Below are 21194 nucleotides of genomic sequence, written 5' to 3' on the forward strand. Positions count from 1 at the left end.
AGTCTTTAAAAGTTCGTTGCTAAAATGCTAAAAGCACATCAACCAGCATGGAAAACCTAATCCTAGAGAATTACAAATTTTGAAATAATGAAAAAGTAATTAATTTACAAAGTATATAACAAACTAAATTAATGAAGGAAAACGTTTGAAGTTCCACATTATCAAAACAATATAATGTAAAATAAAAAAAAGTTCCTAAAAAAATTCCAATAAGAGACATAATGCTTCTAATATAATATATCTGCTGATTCTTTAGGCAAAATACCACAGTTAGTTTGGCATAATATATTTATTAAAAGTTGTTAGCATAAAGTTTTAGCTACCCTTCATCATTGAAGAATATATGTTATCAGAAAAAATAATAATACGGAATTAATCTTATAATCTACCGTCAAACTATTTACCTTTGCCACTAAATTAGGATTATAATTTCGAATAGAAAACAACAATATAAGTACCTAAATCAATCGTTCTTCATCCCTTCATCTTTGCATCAAAATGATGTGCAAAAGATGAGCCAGAAGTACTCACTGCTGAAAGACTCTGAAAAAAGGGTTTAACAAAATGATGAAAGGATTAGAACATTTGTAATCACTAGTTACTCGACAAATTATCTCTAACAAGTTTCACATATGAATTTGATCTCTAAAAATGGAATTAGTTTTTAACTATTGCGTTTTTGCATGACTATCTAACGTAAACAAAGTTCACTGAGCTTAACGAGGCTCTTAAAAAAAAAGTAGGAAATCATTTTCAAAAATTATAGTCTCATATTGTTTCAACGAGAGGAGGCAAACGAAAAATACACTTGCAATTGACACACTTGTGCATGCAGAATATTTGGAGTTAAAAGACCATAAGCCCCATCCTGTTCCAACAGAAGATGAAAATTCCAAGGTGTCTTACGAGGAACCCTACATTTTTCAAGCATATAGAATTATCCTATCAGATGAGATCATGCACAATTACTAAAACTAGGTGTTTATTTGAGCAATTGGTTTGATATGATGTACACTAATCAATGTATGCGAACTTTGCAAAAGCAGACCCAAACCAGTCAACCAACAATTTATTCAATCAAATTTATATTCACATATCTCAAGCACACCCAATTGTTTCAATACGCGTCAGCTACATTTGAAAAAGTTAACAGATTGATTTCCTAGGACCTATATAATAAAAAATTGTTACAGTGGCTAAAAAGAGCAGCAACTATCCAAATAGAAGTTAGATAGCATTAACAAAGAAAGCGAGAATCAAAACCTTTGTTTGAAGGAAACTATGTTCAGGAAGATTTGGCTTCAAAACATCTAATAGAAAAGTCGTTGCCTCACAGATCAGGTTCTTCTGTTAAAACCACAAAGAATTGAAAGCAAAAATGAAAATCAATTTGCCCCTATGAAGCCTGTCAGTATTAAAAAAATTAAAGCAATAGAATGGAAAATCACACGTCCTTTTATTACATTAATATACCAACTCAAAATTCATTAGAGACACAAACCTGAAGAAAGAGATCTGTTTTCATAGTTTCAACTCGTTTGTTTTCACATATGAATGAGTTGAGATGAAATTTTAAATTGAATAAAATATTTTTAGAATATATTTTTTTAATATTATTTTTATTTTGAGATTTGAAAAAATTGAATCGTTTATTTTTTGTGTATGAATTTAGGAAAGTTTAATATTAGATGAGATTAGATGAAATGAGTTAAAAAAGTTGTAAACTAGTAAGTACTAAACAACAAAACGTACAAACACAGAGAGATATAGTCCAGTACTTGAGAATCTGAACGAAGGATTGTCTGTAGAAGGAATAGTTAATCTGGACTATACCCAACCTAAAGGAATAAAGAAACAATGAAATGATCAGACCATGAAATAAGTATACAAAAATAAATGATAAATATATATAATATAACATAATGCAATCAATCACAATAGCAACAATGGTTAAAAGAAAAAAATATCTGCACCTGTTTTGAATATATCAAAATTTTATCAAATCCCCTCTATTTGCAAACAAGTAACATGCAAAATAGATGTTTGCTCCTATAGTATGCCTTATTCAGTAACTACCAAAATATGCATAACTAAGCACCCTCAAGAAAGAGGAGCAATCCTTTTTTTTTTTTTAATAGGAACAATCTTATCTAGCAACATTCAATTCCAGCAAAAGAAAGATCCGATACACAATGAATGTCAAGCTGGACAACAGAGACAGTGAGGAGAGATAAGGCCAATACAACCAGTGCTTATAGAGATCCTGAATGGCCAGAAATCAAATGGAGACAATTTGACATGGATGAAGAACATTGAAGCAATGAAATATTAGCAGCCAACGAAATGTGTTTGATTGAAAAAAAAAAAAATTTGAAAGGTAAGATGTGTTTGATTGGAGAATCAACATGTAAACCTGGAATTTGGCAACTGTCTGGTGTTCGGAGGATTCCTTGGGGGACTCGGCGGCAAGTTCTGAAGCTTCTTTGTACTTTGTTTGGGAAAATAGTTCTTGGAAACATTGGACAACTTGAGACCCAAAACCAAGCATCCCCAGATTTTTCAGTATATAAGAAGGCAAGAGCAATAAATAATTTAAACTCTAAGCATAAATTCACATACAAGCAGTTAAAGAATAAAACATGTAATTAAAAAACATGTTACCATTCAATATATGCAACACAAACATAATTTATTCTATCATTGTGAGACCCCAGGTTCCAAAATGCAATGGCAATAATACACATCCATATTCCCACATCCACAGTGAATATGAGACAAGGATACACTATATCCCAACAACAGGGGTTCGCTAACCTCAGAACCACAGCAAAAACATCATCTTTTTTATTCTTGGGGTGTAATCATACTACACTTGTTAATCGTAACAAAAGAGGGTCAACAGTAAACATCATTAATAAATCACATCTATCTCTGCTCTTATTAAAGGCTAGGCAGCACTGGTATGCATAGGAAATCTACAAAGTACTTAAAACTGTTCAATACTTTGCAGTGAGGAGGCTTTTTAGGAGAAACATGTATAAAGAGAGTGCCCTGATCATTAAAAAAACCAATCTTTCAAGCATTATCAAATCACAAACTGCAACATGGTTGCATAACTGCATTAAATAACTACTGATTGATTTTAATTTTTATCTGCTGAAAATTTTCAAACTAGCAGAATGAGTACTATAAGGTGGAAAAGAATCAGCTTACAAGCTGCTCGGCTCCAGGAAGATTCCCTCTTTTGGCAAGATTGATAGCAAGTTCCAAATTGTTCAACTGTAAATGTAAATAGACCCCATTTGTAAACAAAATAATTATTCTTCCATAATAAAACCAACAAAAATGCATGCTTGTGAGTATACCTGGCCGACAAATGGTACAATTGTTTGATCATTTACAGTAGCCAATAAACCAGTCCATGCCTATTGATTGCATAAAAAACCTCCCACTGGTGAAGCTGCTGTCAAAAATATTGGATCTGGACATATTCTATTTCTATAAACTGCAGTACGGTCTCCAAGTCATAACAAATAATAGCCCAAGCTTGGTGATCACGTAGATCAACTTATTTGTGGGATATCTGTGAATCAAAAAATTCATGACTATCAATTTTGCAATAGTTTACTGAAACAAGTACCAAAAAGTAGCGACTTTGATACCTACATTGCAACTGGAAAGTCTTCGGCAAAATCTAGAGGGAACAAAAGATCTGCTTGTTTCTTTGTAAAAGAAGGCTTCCCTACCATCAAAAATGCAAATTCATATAGTTATTAAGGATGCAAGAAAAAAATTTGGTTGACAGGATGCAAGAAAGTTGCAGAAGTAGAAAACGTGAATACATATTAATGATAACCATAACTTCTGTAAACTAATACTCTGCCTCCAGCATTCCCTAGAGATTCTGTAAATTAATACTCTACCTCCAGGAATCCCACTTGATACCAGAAATGTTTATGAATCTCAACCTCTTACTTCCTCTAGCCATAAATTCGAATACGCATCTTAACAAGCCTAAAACATAGCAAAAATTTAGACTACTTGCTCCAATTCCAACTTATACAAAATTTCTAAACAATAGCTTTGAAAGTACAACCATGTAAAACCAGTATTCATTTATATTTTCCATAATTTTTATCATCTCCACTAAGATATCAGTAATTCGCAGCACATAGCCGCACCTGCCCTGACCTTTTTTATTTTTTATTTTTTTGTAAGTTGTCTGGTTTTTTTTTTTACAATTGATCTTTTAGTGTAGGGCCTAGGGACGTGGGGAGACCCAGTCCATCAGATTTTATGCAATTTATAATGAGTTTTACAACCAAGATATCTATTTCCAGCTTGCATGACAGAAAACCAAATCCATAACTGACTTTACATACATACATATATAAAGAACAAAAATTTCTCTGGAACAGGGAAATCTATAGGTATGTATATGGAATTTGGAATGTGATAGTGTAGTTAAACTTATTCCAACCCATGTATACATTCGGTTATAGCAATGTTCCTTTCTAAGCATAGCTCTTCACCACTCCATGGAAATAGCACACGAAGAACATATCACAAGTCATTTTACGGAAACCTGAAACATTGAATAGACAGAAAAATGAAGGCATTACTAGACAATTCTACCTATGTCACTAAAAACAGCAAACAACTACAAGGGAATTAGAAAGAAATAGCAAGTTCACCTGGCTGGGCACCATAGTCCAAGATAGCTTATAAGGTGTCATAAGAACTACAGGCAAAAGAGAGCGATTAATTCATCCAAGAATTTAGATAACAGCATAAGTAGAGTAACACCCCGATTCCAGAGCCCTCCATGGCATGGTTCTAAACTGAAGTAACAACAGTCCCCACCCTATCAAATTCGAGCACCAACATGCTCCACGACAAACCTTAAAATTGATAGATTGCTTGAGTTTTATAAAAAAAAAAAAAAAAATAGAGTAAAAGAATGATTTAAATTCAAACGATTCATAGGTAAAAGGCTACTAGCAACTAGAGGATACGGGACATGCCTTCGATAATCACCCTGAGCATCAATAAATCTCATCCACCAAGAATAATGTAGCGAAAAAAGTGCCGAGAGGCCGGCCTTAAGGTCTCCTTCACAGCCATTACAGTTGCCGTCTTTCCTGGGCCTAAAGCTAAAAGACTAAATATATAATAAACAAATAAAAGAATGAATTCAAAAATCAATGATAAAAATAAACAAAATTATAGAAGATTTGGTATTCAAAAGATTTTACATGAGGGAGTTAGGACCTTTTGTCTTCTCACTCGAGCAACGATCGAAAAGAAAGCAGGGCCATGTTTGGGATCAGGTCCAATTGTGAATCTCTTAGCAGAATGAATGAAAATCCCTTCGGCGAAGAAGACGAATCGGACCAGCTACAGATTTACTACAATGCTTACAGTTCGGATCATCGAATGCATCTTGATCGCCGCGAAAGCCACCCTTCTCTCCATTGAAGCATGAGCCACAATAAACCACCACTCTCTAGAATGGCTACCTGTTTGTGTGAGGAATCCTGGAATAGTAAATATATAGACGCGCGTGTGTTTATCGCATGCGTGAACGTGGGAGGGGAAAGGGGGGACGTCTATAGCTTCTCATATTCTTTCACTGGAAGATTACAACGGCTATTTTTTGGATTTTGTTTAAAATTCAAATTAAAACCATGGTAACTAGCTTTATTATTCAACCTCCGAGAGTTAATGGGTGATTGAGGTGAAATAACGGTGAAAATGTTGGCGATCGGCCAATTGGAGTATCAGCTTTTGTCTTGAGAATTTTTTTAACTCTTTTATCTCTTTAAAACAAACATTATATTCGCAGTTTTTTACAATTAATTTTACAATCTTTTAACAGTAGGAATGCCAAATCATTTAAATTATTTCTTTTATATTAGATGTTTTTCACAAAATATAAATTTCTATTTTTATCTCGATTGTAATTTTTCATTGATGAACTTAAAGGAAACGTAAATCTAGTTGATTGTAAATTCTTACTTTTTGTGATAACAAAAAAAATCCATCATATCAAACTAACATCAATCATGAAATTTCACTTGTTGTAACGTTGATAACATGAATGACACTCGACACTACGATGGTTTCGTGACATGGGTATGTGAAGTTCACGTAATAACTGGTTAAGCGTGCAAGGTATGTGCTTATAACTAATTATTATGACCTTATGGTATAAACTATAAAGAGACAAAAAGGTTATGATCCTATTAGTCTAGAAGCTTAAAAGTCGAGGGCCTCGAGAGTAAAAGGGAAGATTGAAGAGGAAGGGAGTAGGGATTGAAGGGGTAGATGTGTAAAAGAGTGAGTAGTAGGTGGTCAAATCTTATTCGTTTTATTTTTATTCGAATATGAGTTGAGATTAGACTCTTTATCGAATTACATTTTATATTCACAAATAGTTTTTTTTTTTTTAATATTCGAGTGAGTTCGAACTTGTGCTGCCTCATTTAGATAAATAGATTATTTTATTTTATTTTATAATTTTATTTACCAATTTTGACCAAAATTTTGCTAACATCTCCATAAAGTTTCTATATACATAAGTCAATCATTATATTTATAATGTGCTTCAAAAAATGATTATATTTATAATGATTTAAGTAGCATGTTTAGGATTTGAAACTTGATTTCCTCTCTCTATCATTAATTAAATAAATTATATTATAAAAATAATAAATATGAAGGTATTTACGTTTATACAAGCTTGTACGAGTCCAATCGAGTCTTATATAAGTTGTTTTATTTAATAATCGATGATAATTTTGTACTAATAAACAATTTGTTTAATAAACAAATAAAGTAAAATTCGAGTTTGACCAAATCAATCTCAAATAATAGTCCTATATATTTACAGCCTTAAAAATAAATAAATAAATAAATAAAAAGTAAAATTAGTAACAGCTCCAAATATTCCTGTCTGGGACATGTAAACAAAGAGACATGTATACATTTATTGGTGTCCATTTTTTCAAACCCAACGTTATACAAACTTCCTGCGTTTTCTCCGACCTAGACTTGGTGCCAAATTTGAAATTCAAAAGTAGTGACTAATCCGTTTGGATTAAAAAATCATCTTAACTCATTTCATCTCATCTCATCTCATCATTACCACTTTCTCAAATTATCACACAAAATACAATAAACAAATCAATTTTTTCAAATCTCAAAATAATAATAATATTAAAAAATAATATTCTAATAATATTTTATTTAATTTTTAACTTTTATCTAAAACCATATCATCTTATCTTACTATCCAAACGGAGGCTAAAAACTAGAAGGATGATGCTAGCATTTACCAGCTAGTTATAAATTTTTTTTTGTTTTTATCTTTTGATTATTTTTAAATATTTTTTAAATATTTTTAATTATTAAAAAAATAAAAATATATATACAAATTTTACTAATAATCAATTTCTTAACCATTAATTAATTAATTAAAATACATGAACAACAAATTTGAAAGATTTTCCTAGCATTTTCAAAGCACCGTCGTACGTACATCTCCATGTAGATCAAAGCTTAGCGTGCTTACGACACGTAGCCATGACACTTTTGCTTAACTGTCTTCACAAGGACTACAATTTGGTTTAAGGCACTAGCAACTCCAGAACTAGCCGTTGCACACATTCATCATCTAAGGCGCTCGTTTACGAAATATTGGCAAAGTTATGTATATCCTCGAACCACCGTTAAAGCCAACTCTCAATTCTTCCCACTACTTGAAGGCTGCCCACACACACCTTATCTGGTGGACTTTTCTTGCTCTTGGGTATAGAGGGAGAGTGATTATTTGGTTGTGATCATGAAGGAGGATCAGGAGGTCTGTTGTTGAGGCTGGTTGTTTCAATGCCTAGATGCTTAGAGTGTAGATACAGTGGCAATGGTGCTGCCTCGCGCTGCCGTTCAAAGAAGAAGAAGGAGAAGAGGGAACTGTCAAAGAAAGGGTATTTCCAACCACTTGATATCGAGCTCTTCATTGCCATGGCTCTAGACCCCCAGCCTGTGCTTTGTAGTGGCGAGTGGATTTTCTTCTTCAATTTTCCTTTAGTTGTATGAGTTGCTTGCTTACAGTATTGTGTTAGCTTTGGATATTACTGCATGATTTCTATTTTTTTTTTCTTTTCTGGTTTGAAGGAGTAAAGACAGGAAGAAGCACATATGTATATTTATTGGATTTTAGGGTGTACCTAACTGTTAGGATGCATGGTGTGTAGCTTGGTCTTATGGTGTTCTGTTGTTTGCATATAGTTAGTTCCAGAGTCTGTTTTAGTTGAAACTGTGTTCAGTCTTTTGTTACCATTTCCTCCTTAGAGAATCTGAAACTGTGATCACATGAATGAAACCTTTTTTTTTTTTTTTCAAGTGAATCTTATTTTTGTCACGTCCTGAAGGTTAGGTTTGGTAAATGAAGAAGTCTTGCTATTGTTTATAATAATTTAGTACTATTATTAATTATTTTTTATTACTATTTATTATTTTTTATCTCATTGTCTCGTAGCTTTAATAAATTGCTGGAAACGTTTTGGGCTACATCCTAGCAATCCCTGCTTACTGAGAAGACAACGGTGACGGACACTAGTGAAGAAAATGAAGACTTTTCGTAGGTCTGAAGTGGGTTTGACTCAAAATGAAGGAAAACAAAATGTATTGGGTTTATTTTTCAAATTTTCAAAAAAAAAAAAAAAAAAAAGAAAAGTTTTGGACGTTGTTGGCTTAAAAATCAGTATATGAATTTCTATACTTCAATTTTAATTTTATAATTTAATATTTTAATTTTTTGAGGCAGTCCTTAATTTCTTGTTAAAATATAGTATGCAATGTTCAACTTTTTCTCTCATTGGATTATGCAAATGTCAATCTAATGGAGAGTTTAGCTAATAGAATCTCAAATGTTTGTATTGATTATGTAAATGGAAAAATGGATGACTTTAGCTTACGTAAATTAGTTCTTTAGTCATTTTTTATAGTCATTGTAGCATAACCAAAGGGAATAAAAATATTTTCTTCTTTGCAAGCTCTTTCTTCCCTCGATTTTGGCTTCTATTGAAATTATATATATATATATATATATATTTTTTCTTCCCCATTTGTTCTTCCTCTCCAGCAACACTTGTTTCTGTTGTCCTTCCTTTTTTTTTATTTTCCTATTGCATTAATAACAGTAATTGTTAAACCCAATTTTTCACTATATCATTAGAGCATTAATTGTTGTATGCTTGAATGATTGTATTAATTTCTTTATCTCCCTCTGATCTAGTAGTATTTTTTATGTGTTTTTTAAGTTTTTTTTTATATAAATTTTTTTAACAATTTTAAATATTTTAAAAAAATAAAAAAATCATAATATTATTAAAAAATATTTCTTAATCATGAAGTAAAATAAAATTTTTTAAAATTTTTATTTTACTTCATGATTAAGGAAGTATTTTTTAATAATTTTTTTTTTTTACTTTCTGATTAAGAAAGTGTATTTTTTAATGATATTCTAAATTTATTTTATTTTTTTAAAATATTTAAATTATTAAAAAATCTATATAAAAATATCTTAAAAAAACACATGTAAAACAATACTACACCCCAGCGAGAGCCCCAACGGGGGCGTAGCATTGTCCTTCCCAATTAATGTTTGTATCATGAATAGTTGTATACTCCAAGTCTCATATTGTATAGCATTAATATTTCTATGTAGCTCTTAATTTAGAAAAAAAAATTAATAGAACAAAAAAAAATTGAAAAAATATTATTAAATTTATAATATTTTATTATTATTTGACTAATATATATATAATCTAACATGAGAATAAGTTTTGAGTGGAATAGCCAAATATAAATCATGTTATATTATACAAATTTTACATTTGCATTTGCATAATCTAATACTAATGCTCATTCATCAGACTCAATAAAATGCAGACACATTTGTCCACATATCAAAAAAATGAAAAAATGTGAAATATTTAAAAATTAAAAGTCTAAATTGAAAAAATAAAATCTGGAGCCACCACGTTGTGGATCATATCCAAAGTGAATCATATTAAATCGATTTAGTTTGTAAACTTCTGTCCAAGAATATTAGAACTCAAGCCAGACGATTTGGAACTTAATTGAAGCTTCACTAACCCTACCAACGTTTGATGACTGGATTTCTTTCTTTCGAAACAATTTTTTGGAAGAAATTGAGTAGCTTGTTACATTAGATAAAGTGAAATCACCGTCCTAAACAAGAGAAATACCAGTGGACATTTGTTTGCAGAAATAGGTACACTATCTTTTTCATTTGAGCCTATTCAGCAGAGATGATGATAAAACAGATCTCCAAGCTTTCTCCACATTCCCAGATTGAGATTATGGATGTTATATGAAGAATACACAGATAATATACATATCTGAGTTTTTCATCTAACTCTGGTGATGATACCACTTAGAAAGCAAAAAATTCTGCTACTCATCATCCTACACACCACCCACCACAATATTACATTTCCTCTCAAAACTTGGGTAACAATAATTAAAAATAATATAATATATATATATATATATATATATATTATATATATTACAAGACTTGGGCATTAGATGATAACCCTTTTAGTTCCTCACATAAGTTTTGTAAACTTAAAATGGGATGAATACACTTCTATAATGCAGTTGACCAGTGGGCCACAAAAAAATTAATCATCAAAAAAAAAAAAAAAAAAGTGCAAGGCTCAGAAAACTCCAAGCTACTCCAAGGAGTTCATTAGATCTTTAAAACTGAAAACCAGCCAGTCAGCGTTAGCGGCAACAGCTTCTCGAAGTTGTACACCAGCATAACATATAAACAAATCTGCACCTCCTGGTTTACGAGCCTATATTTGGGAACAAAACAAGTTAAAAGAGCAGAAGATTCACATTGGCAGGAAAACTCATAGATAAGTCCCAGTGGAGGATAATCGTGGAAGTCTATCTAATTTGACTATCGTCTAGGAATGGGCAAAAAAATACAAATTTGGCAATTCCTAAAAACCAAGTTTTGAGTTGATGGAAAGACCATTGAAAGTTTTTATTTTTTTATTTTTATTTATTTTCCTTGTATAAATACATACTGAAATGTGACAACTTGTGGAAAACTGACAAATAGATCCACTTTAAAGTTTGGATGAATTTTACTTTACCTCAAGATCAGTTGCGCCATCCCCAATCATGACTAATGCCTTGTAATTATGAGCCTGGAAAACCAAGTTTAGTATCTCCACAAGAAACATTCTTAACAACCAACTATTAAACAAACAGCTAAGACGCTTGCCTTCCTTATCTGTTGAACCGCAGTGGCTTTTCCTCCACTTCTTGAAGTAGGCTCCTTGGTGTCAAACCCCACAAACTCCCCCGAACTTCCAAATAGCAATCGATTGGCAAAGATGTTTTCATGTGGAATCCCAAGGATTGATGCAACAGGCTTCAAATAATTTGTTTAATCAATAATTACAAAAAGTAATACGCTCTTCAAATTATTCCCCAATTTGAAAAAGTAGATGCCATATACCAAATCCATATAAACAAGAACTCTATGAACCCTACAACTGTTGATATGTCAGATCACAAAATAAGTTTTTTTTATAAGTAGATGACAAAATAAGTGAACCTTCTAAAGCATTCAAAATGGAGGACATTGAAGAAATCTAAGTATTGAATTAACAAATACCTATTTATTTGTTCTAATAATTTCTAATAAAATATTCTTAGTATACAGTATGTACAATAATAAAGCACTTCCAAGGTGCCATCATCATTCGAAGCTTTTCTATTTAAGGAGTTCAACATGTTCCTTGACTCAGTTGATCATGTTAGCATCCACCAAAATAGCAATCCAACGCTGTTGAAAGAACATCACATGCTACAGTACTCTCCTAAGATTGACTGACCACAATTACTGTCCAACTAAATGAATAAAATTGCAAGGGTCTACATGGAACATATATGTATGATTGTACGTAATTATTCATCAATGAATGCTTCTAGGAAAATACAAAAGCAACAGACTTCCATCATTTGACAGCATTTTTTTTTAAAAGTAATCATTTGACAGCATACATTGATCATTTGACGAAAGCCTCCAGAGATAAGGTAAACAGTGGTATTATTAGCCTTCAGCATCTTGACCAACTCGTCTATGCCAGGAGAAAGCCTACACATCAAAAAGTAGAAGTCATGAATACCGTTTAATCTGAAATTAAAATCAAACTGTTGGTCATTACCAGTCATCCAGTGGAAAGCAAAAGAAAAAATAGACGTCAACAGACAAAAAACCAGATCTATACCATGCAAGATCGTTTGTGAATACCAAGTAGTAAAATTATGTTTGTAATTATTGTTCTTCACCATCATAACCTATAATGGTGGTATCTCCATTGTATAATCAGTTCAGAGTTTCGATTTGATGGCATGACTCAGTATGAAACAAAATAAAATCTGTAGTAGGAAACCAATGATGGCCATTATGTTTTAATGGCTTGACAAGCCTAAGCTCTGCCATTTAAAATTTCCATGCTTCGTGTACTTGTTCTATAAGCTAATAGTTATACTAGTGAAAGTTACAACTATAAAGAACAATAGACAATAATATTAATCTGACAACTCACTAACCCTCGAAAACAGGAGGGATCATTTCAACAATAATTTTACGGCTGAGCACGGAAGTTGCATTTGACATAGTTGGAAACTTGGTTGACTGTTACAGAAATGGTTGCAAGGAAACTTGAATTTATTAAAATGATGACTGTAAAAGTCTCTTCCAATATCTTTCGATAACTTACTGTATAAAGGATGCAAACATGGAACTAACTTTGTTGCCACCATGCCGTCAAACTAGCAATTGATAAATCTCATAAAACATATTTTTTTTGTGAGCCATTCATGAGCAAATTCAACATATTTCATCCAAATTGTACAGATCCTTGAAAGAAAAACCTCAGGAAAATTTTGTATAACCTTGTAGAAAATATCAGATTAAATATTTCATAATATTTTCCACACATAAACATTTACAATAGCTGCTGATTTTAAATATGGGTTCATGGAACAGAAACAAGAACTGCAACTGTATTAAAAATCACAGAAATGCAATGATATAAAAGCAAACTCAATAACAAGAATGATGAATCCTCTCATGAGCAAGAAGGTCTTGCCTATCTCAACCGAAATTCAATTGTTCTTCGTGTTTCATAAGATAGGGTGCAAGACACTGCATCTTTGACAACATCCAAATTAGTCATTTAGAATTGATATTCATTTTCAATAGAAACTTTAGAGGTAGGACTATATATTATGTCTCTCCAGCAGAAAGATGGTGAGGCTTTCACACTCCCAGGCCAAATCCTGTTGTCAAATGCTATATGAAACAAATTGGAGAATAAAGTTTTAATTTTCAATTAAACTATGCCACCCACCTGATTAAGAAAACAAGTCAATACTAGCTCAAGATAAATAAAAAAATTTAAAAAAAAAAAAATCCCTCACACCTTGGGGGCCTCTTTTCAAGAAAGTCCTGGACTTGGGCAGCGGAAGGATTGAACAAAGCAAGTCTGGCAGCCAAGGCCTCCTCAAAAGGAACAGAACCACTCATTGCTCTAGCAAAATCCAAAACCGAAGTCAGACATAGGCACTAACACTAAAACAATTGAAATAATTATAATGAAATGTGAGAAATCCAACCTAGAAGTCCATTCTGCAACAGCCTTTCCAGCTCCACAGTACTCTGCAAGTTCATCAATGCCTTCATCCAGACACACTGTGCTATCCACATCGAAGCACACCGCATTGGCACTCTCCATAAATCAAGGACATCTATATATTTATGGTGGCAAACATCAGCCACAGAAATATCATTCTAAAATTGTCCAAAATTAACCTTGAAAAGAACATAGTTTATATTTAAAGAGTTCAACAATTCGTTATCATAAAATCTAAAATCGATATCTAGCAAAGCAAACTCCATTATTGGAACATATATACCAAAAATCAATTTACTAGATCTTGTCGTGTTTAATAAACAGTATACACCACAACTGCAAATAAGGATTGAAGCGAGTTAAGTATTGGACTCAACTGCATCAAAAAGTACTCAATATTTAGAACTAAACCCATTTTTTCCTCCAAATTTAAAACTTAAAGATGCTAAGATACATTGTTTGAACATAACCTTTGGATGGCAGAGTGTTGTTCGAGTGACCCAATTTTGAGGTTTTCCAATGGTTGAACAGAAGCAGTAACTGATTTCAATGATTTAGGAGATTTGTCCGTCCCAATTCGACTGATATCAAATCTTCTTTTGAATTGGAGAGAAAATGCAGGAAGGAAAGGAGAGTTAAGTTGCCTATAATGAGCACCAATGAGTGTCATCTGAGAACTCACCAATCCTTCCATCAAATTATCTGTTTCCAACAAGTCAAAAAATGAAAATATTCAAATAAAAAAAATCAATACTACAAATGCTCTTTTTTTCTACATTGGTTAAATAAGTGCGAATGCAAGATGAACAGTGAATTTTCAACCATTAATTTTTTTCCTGTTTTGACCCTGCTTTTTATCACGAATTTCAGTTCTCTTCTGTTTTTCCTCTTCGTTTGCCGACAAAGTTTGTTGTCTTTTTACATTTCTACAAGTTTATCTCTTACACGTTTTGTACATATTTGATCTCAACTTTCCAGAAACACTTTGCTTCCTCTTTCTCGTGTTTTCATCTCTTCTATTCCTCACTTTTCCATACAAACTTCTCGGTGGCCTTCGAATTGATTTACGTTCTTCTGAATTTCGGCATCTCGTGGGTGTGCTTTTTTTTTTTTCTTCTCTCAGTCGAAGATGTCTGAATTTTTAGAGGATGATTAAATAGATCATACGCATATACATGAGACAAAATCAAACCGAAACACAATCTCTTTGAATTTCTACAAGTTGAGTAAAAATAATACACATATAGACGAAACCAAACCAAATTCAAAAACAATTTGTAATACATGTGTAGATCTAAACAAGAAAACAAAAAATTTCCTCAGACCATTACAGAAACAGAGAGTGGGGAGATCTCAGAGATCCTTACACCCAGACCCGACGGCTGCCGTTTTTGTCCTTTCTGTTGAGACCACACACTGTTTTGTGTGATTTTCTGGAGGGTTGCGGTTGTTCTTGGTGGAAACTTGATGGAACAGAGAGAAGGGAGGAGAGATGGGGACCGAGTGACGGGAAGAGAAAGAACGAGAGGGAGGGAGGAACAGAGGATTTACGAGACGGAGATAGACGGAGAGAGGAAGAGTGTGGCGGCTGTTGTTGGTGGAACCTCGGCGAGATGGAGACACGAGGAGAGAAGAGGCAGCGTTGTTCAGTAACGGAGAGAGAAGGAGAGAGATATGGAAGACGTGGTGTTAGGAGAGAGATTTCTGAGAAACTGGTGAGGTTGTTGGAGCAGGAGGGGAAGGAGGAGAGGGCGAGAGAGACCTGCGAGAGTGAGTGAGAGAGGAGAAATAAAGTTTTTAGGAGTTCGTGGATGTTGGCTGAAACGGTGTCGTGTGAAATTATTTGGGGGGAGGGGGGGTTAGGCCTGCACATTAGCCCGCCCAACAGGTTTTTGGCCCGACCAGAGTTGACCCGCTGCCATACCCAGGGAATAAAAGCGACCCGAATAATTCGGGTCGGGTTAAAAATATCGGTTTGTATTTTATTTTTATTTTTAAAAATAGTTTATATTTTGTATTTTTTTAATTACAAATTAAAGGGAAGAAACTTTGATTGCAGACTTTGGTGAGAGTGCAAGTAGCTCCTGTTGATTCTAGATTTTGGTGGATTAAATTACTTCGTGCATATACAAAATATACAGGGGACTCTTCCTTGACAGACATGCCTGAATGCCAAAAGAGTATGTGCCTTATTTTGAGTTTGTGTCTAACTTTGAGATTTTTTCATGTTCTGAGTTTTTTATTTTCTCATGCATTTTTTCCCAAGATACCAACAAGAGAAAGAGAGATGGCTCTTTAATATTCAAACAGAAACAATAGCTCCAAATCAAGAGAGAGCTTCAAACAAGAATCCAAAACCCATATGCATGAGAAAATGGAGCATACCTCAGTAAATCGAGTCGATCTTGGAGCGGCGGTCGAGGAGAGAGAGTGAGATAGAGTTAAAGACCCATCTGCCGAGTGCCGTCTGAGAGAGGGAGAGAGAGATAGAGAGAGTTGAGGGTTTTTGACTTTTTTCTTCTGAATTTTCGGAAGAGGCGGGTTTCGCCCCGCTATTTAGCATCGCTTATAATTTCTAACCCGACTTCATCAGGCAGATCGGATCGTTTCAATCGAGCAGGTCGGGTCATGAATAATTATACACAAGCCTGTCCCCGAGGGGGGAAGGGCGGGGCTTGTTGTCTAAAATTGGGGAGGGAGGGTTGGACTTGACTTTTGGTTTTTTGGGCTTTAATGTGAAAAACAGATAATGCTGCAAATTAGTTTGGACTTAACAATTGGCCTATAGTCTTTTCTTCTTTATTTTTTCCTTCCAAATTGATATCAACTCTTCGTAAAATTCTAATTAAAAAAAAAAATCTTGACAAATTAAATTTTAATGCTGTGGAGCATTTTATTTCCTTTAATTTTGAGTTCTGTAAATATTGAATTGAATTTTTTTTTTTTTTTACATCGAATTGAATTTTTATATTTTAGTAGAAATCTGTAATTATATAATTTATTCCCTTTTATTAATAATTTTTGTTTAATGATTCATTAAGATATATAATTTCCAAACTTAAATATTTCTTTCATTTTTGGATAAATTGAATAGTTTAGTAACTAACCTAAAATTTAACACTATTTCAGTAGATTTGGATAGTGAAACTGTTTCATCTCATCTCATCACTACAATTTTTTTAAATTTTCACACAAAATATAATAAATAATTCAACATTTTCAAATCTCAAAATAATAATAATATTAAAAAATAATATTTTAACAATATTTTATTCAACTTTCAACTTTTATCTAAAATCATCTCATCTCATCTCACTATCCAAACCGCACCTTACAATTTCTAATGTACTATAGTTTGTTTAATATTTTTTTAAGAGGATGAGAGTTTATATTATAATTATATGATTAAATTATTTAGCACTTACTACTGTAGTTTCTAATTTTAAAATTAACACATTATATATTTATTCTGAAATTGACAAACATCAAACATACACATTCAACTATAAGTATTAAATTTAACAATAACAGGTTTGTTAGTATAATTATAAATTTCCATCAGGAAAAAATTATAATTTCTTAATAATTTAAATAAATCTTCATATTTATTAAATCTCTTATTGTTCATAATATAGTGTTATTTAAGAAATGTAAATATACAATTCTTATGTGGCGATTTTTTAATGTGTTTTTTTATCAGGTCCGTTGCTTTCACATTGATATAAATGTACATATCTTTAACAAAGATGCTTTAGACCATATATTTCCCTTACCGTTAATTTGTTTTCCACGAAATTGATATTTCTATTTCATACATTCATTTTGTTGTTAGACGTAGTAATTAATTTAGATGAATGATATGTAATAATCATTTTTTTTATAAAAGCATATGAATTTGTAAATATTCGTTATAATGATTTTGTATTTTTTATATGTGAATCTAAAGTTTTATTTAGATATATTTGACCTTACATTAGTTGATTCGATGTCTTCTCTATGAATTTCTTTCGAATTAAATGTTATTTGTTGTGCTTTCGATATAGATGATTGTAACATTGTTTATCGACTATGTTTTCATGTATATCCATCTGTACTTATATGTTTGTTACGTTCTGAATTATCTCTTAGATTTCACTTCTTCCATTTTGCGCTATTCATCGTTAATATTAACTGGTCTATTTTGTATATTCTCTCAAATTGACGCAGAATTTATAGTTTTTTATAACTTTTATGGCAAGTGGTAAGACCACGCTAAATCAATAAATACACTTAAATATCACCAACATTGTTTCTTTTATTCTTTTATCTAACTTATTCCATAAATAAATTTTGAAAAATCTGAAAAAAAACCTCAAAAAAAAAATAAATAAATAAAACCTTGGTATGTTGCTCAATCAGAGGAAAGAAAAGGAGAAATGAACCCAAAAAAATGAGTGAGATATATCGAATCGAAAATATCTCGAAATAATAAAATTCTAAGAGGAGAACAATCTCAATGTAGTTTGCCTCATGATTCAATTTCTCTTTATAAGAGAAATTGAGTCTTTTTCGAATATTAATTTCTCTGAATGTAACCTCTATAATGATGTATTTGATATCTCGAGGATAACACCTACTACTTCCAACAATATTGCTAAAAGTTCAATGCTTCGTAACAGAGATTTGTATCTCGACAGTATAATTACATCTACCTTAGTATTGAGCGATTAGGTTTATTCATTATGATTTCTCATTATGAAACATTTCTAAGAGATTTTATTCCCATTTTATTCAGTATACTTAAAAATCCTTTCGATAGGTTGATTATTTTTATGAAGACCAATCCAATTTTAAAAGAATGGCATTAGAATCTGCTTGGGGTAAAATAATTTTACAACAACTGTCATCCATTCGTACCTTTCTATTGGATATTTCATTTTGAAAAAATGTAGGATCTGTTTCAAAATTTTCCTCAATTATTTCATCTCTGCTTTTTTTATGTCATAGGAATACGACATAAACCGTTCGTTTTAGGAAAGTATACAAATTGTACCAGTTGAGATAAATTATTTACCATCAGTGTCATCGTGTAGATATTGTGGAGTAAAAAGATTTCATCATGAACTAAACAATTTTTATTGTGCTGAAGTGACAATCTCGTTAATTTCCAATCATATTCCTGATCAACTATATCAGTTGTTGACTTTTGATTCAAGTGAATTTGAAAAATTTCGTACATAAGTGTGCACATACAATAATAAATTTGCTTTCACATCGTTCGAAGTAAAATTCGATAAAAAATTATGTAGAATAAACAAATGAATTTACAATTTCAGAGCTTAAGGACAGATCTATCATTACATTAATGCTTTACTCCCTGGAGATGGACATCCTTCATATTTTGCACTTATACTTTTATGACACTGAACACGAATTACAAAATTGTGTTAATGATTCAGGAAGATTAGATCCATCTATTATTGCTCAAGTGATGGCTATTTTCGATGTTAATACATACTGTGGGTTTTTCCAAAGTTTGAGCGACATTTCAAATTTGGAATATCATATAAATCATATAAGATCAGACATTGGTTTAGATCAACATGTTTATAACACTCCATCAGTGTCACAAGTTGTTATTTGGACTAAATTTGATAATTCTAAACAACAAAAAAGTCAGAATATTGTTGTTTTTAGCCACAAAGATGGAAATAATTTTGTTTAATATTATTTTGATTGTTATAATCCAATTCAATATCCATGATTATTTCATTTCGATGATTTGGATTGGCACCAAGGCATAGAAAGGGTGAAGAAATGAACAATATTAATAAATGTTGAAACATCAACATCAGCTCATCTCCAACAGTCAAATAATGCAAATGAATTACTTAGAAGAGAGGAAAATGTCAAAATAACTTAGGGCTCGTTTGTTTTCAGAAATGAGATGAGATAAGATGAGATAAAAGTTAAAAAGTTGAATAAAATATTGTTAGAATATATTTTTTAATATTTTTTTTGTTTTGGAATTTGAAAAAGTTGAATTGTTTATTTTATTTTGTGTGGGGATTTGAAAAAGTTGTAATGATGAAGTGAGATGAGATGAGATGTTTCTTGAAAACAAACGAGGCCTTAATGTTCGAACTTCCTTATCTTCAACTTTTACATGTTTCTAAGTTTTTTTTCCATAATTTTTGTAGTCTTGAAGGAAAAAATGAAGGAACCAACAGTTTTGTGTCATTAATATTATTGTTTCAAGTTACAAATTAGGGAAGGAAACATATCTATTATGTTATTATCTGGGCATTTGTTAGAGGCCCGATATATATGTGCAGAAGATATATGGAAATGATTGCATTAGTTCAACGTTTTGGCAAACCTAATATTTTTTTAACCATGACGTGCAATCCAAGTTAGAAAGAGATCTTAAATTAATTGAACCGACTAGAAGAATTTCAAAATTGTCTTAATCTAATTGCACGTATTGTTAGGACAAAATTAAAAAATCTAAAAGATGACTTGTTCAAATGAAAAATTTTTGGTAAAATTGTAGCATGTATATGCAATTGAGCATCAAAAAATGGGTTTTCCATATGCTTATTTCTTAATTATACTACAAAAAGATTGAAGAATTCACGCTTCAAATCATTCGATAGAATTGTTTCAGCAAAAATACCTAATAAAACAAAAAAATTTGCATTGATATAAAACTATTGTTAAATATATGATGTATGGTCATTTTGGAATACTGAATTCAACCAATATATGTATAAAAAAATGGTACTTGCAAGAATCAACATTATAAAGAATTTGTATCTAACACAACTATTGGGATTGATTCTTTCCCATTATATAGATATTCTGATGATAGAGTAACTGCCAAAATTAAAGGAAAAGATTTAAATAATCGTAGGATTGTACCATATAATTCATATCTTTTTTCTAAATTCAATTGTCACATCAATTTAGATATTTGTTCTACAATTAAGGTTATTAAATATCTTTACAAACACATTTACAAATGACATGATCATGTTGTTTTCAATTTAATTAGCAAACAAGATAATCAACAAATTGATAAAATCCAACAATTTCAATCAAGTAGAGAGATTACTCCACTTGAAGCCATGTGGGGAATATATAGTTTTATACTTAATGAAATATATCCATTGGTTTACAATATGTATCTTCCTCTTGAAGATCAACATTTGATAGCTTTCCGTTCACATGAAAACTTAAACAATGTTTTAAATTCAGAATTCTCAACAAATTTGATGCTAACTGAATTTTTTTTTTATAAATTAAGTTGATAATAATGCACGAAATTTATTGTACAGAGAATTTCCTAAAAATTTTGTTTGGAATCAACAACAAAATATTTTGACTCTAAGAAAAAAAAATGTTATAGGACTAATTGTTACTGCAAATCCATTTGAAAGTGAAAAATATTACTTACGAATATTACTC

The 21194-nt window shown here is 31.6% G+C and overlaps 1 protein-coding gene and 1 long non-coding RNA gene across 5 annotated transcripts; both read right to left on the bottom strand.

The window, feature by feature from the left end:
- Nucleotides 1-368: 368 nt before the first annotated feature.
- LOC121245457 lies at nucleotides 369-4765 on the bottom strand. Of its 4 annotated transcripts, XR_005936790.1 has the most exons (4): nucleotides 4695-4765; nucleotides 3924-4014; nucleotides 1264-1347; nucleotides 369-543 (listed from the first exon to the last, which is right to left on the bottom strand). It is a non-coding gene; the product is annotated as an uncharacterized LOC121245457 (long non-coding RNA). The 4 variants fall into 4 exon arrangements; XR_005936788.1 differs by lacking the exon at nucleotides 4695-4765 and having other exon boundaries at nucleotides 3924-4443; XR_005936789.1 differs by lacking the exons at nucleotides 3924-4014; nucleotides 4695-4765 and adding an exon at nucleotides 1974-2178.
- A 5848-nt stretch (nucleotides 4766-10613) lies between these two features.
- On the bottom strand, nucleotides 10614-15566 carry LOC121245458 (phosphoserine phosphatase, chloroplastic-like). Its single transcript, XM_041143531.1, is given in 10 exon segments — nucleotides 10614-10889; nucleotides 11196-11249; nucleotides 11327-11476; nucleotides 12112-12205; nucleotides 13539-13646; nucleotides 13732-13843; nucleotides 13846-13863; nucleotides 14219-14261; nucleotides 14263-14450; nucleotides 15116-15566. Coding segments are annotated over 9 exon segments (885 nt in total). The 5' UTR covers nucleotides 14443-14450; nucleotides 15116-15566; the 3' UTR covers nucleotides 10614-10763.
- Nucleotides 15567-21194: the final 5628 nt, after the last annotated feature.

Source organism: Juglans microcarpa x Juglans regia, unplaced genomic scaffold, assembly GCF_004785595.1.
Source record: "Juglans microcarpa x Juglans regia isolate MS1-56 unplaced genomic scaffold, Jm3101_v1.0 JmScfU0021, whole genome shotgun sequence".
NCBI classification, from domain to species: Eukaryota; Viridiplantae; Streptophyta; class Magnoliopsida; order Fagales; family Juglandaceae; genus Juglans; species Juglans microcarpa x Juglans regia.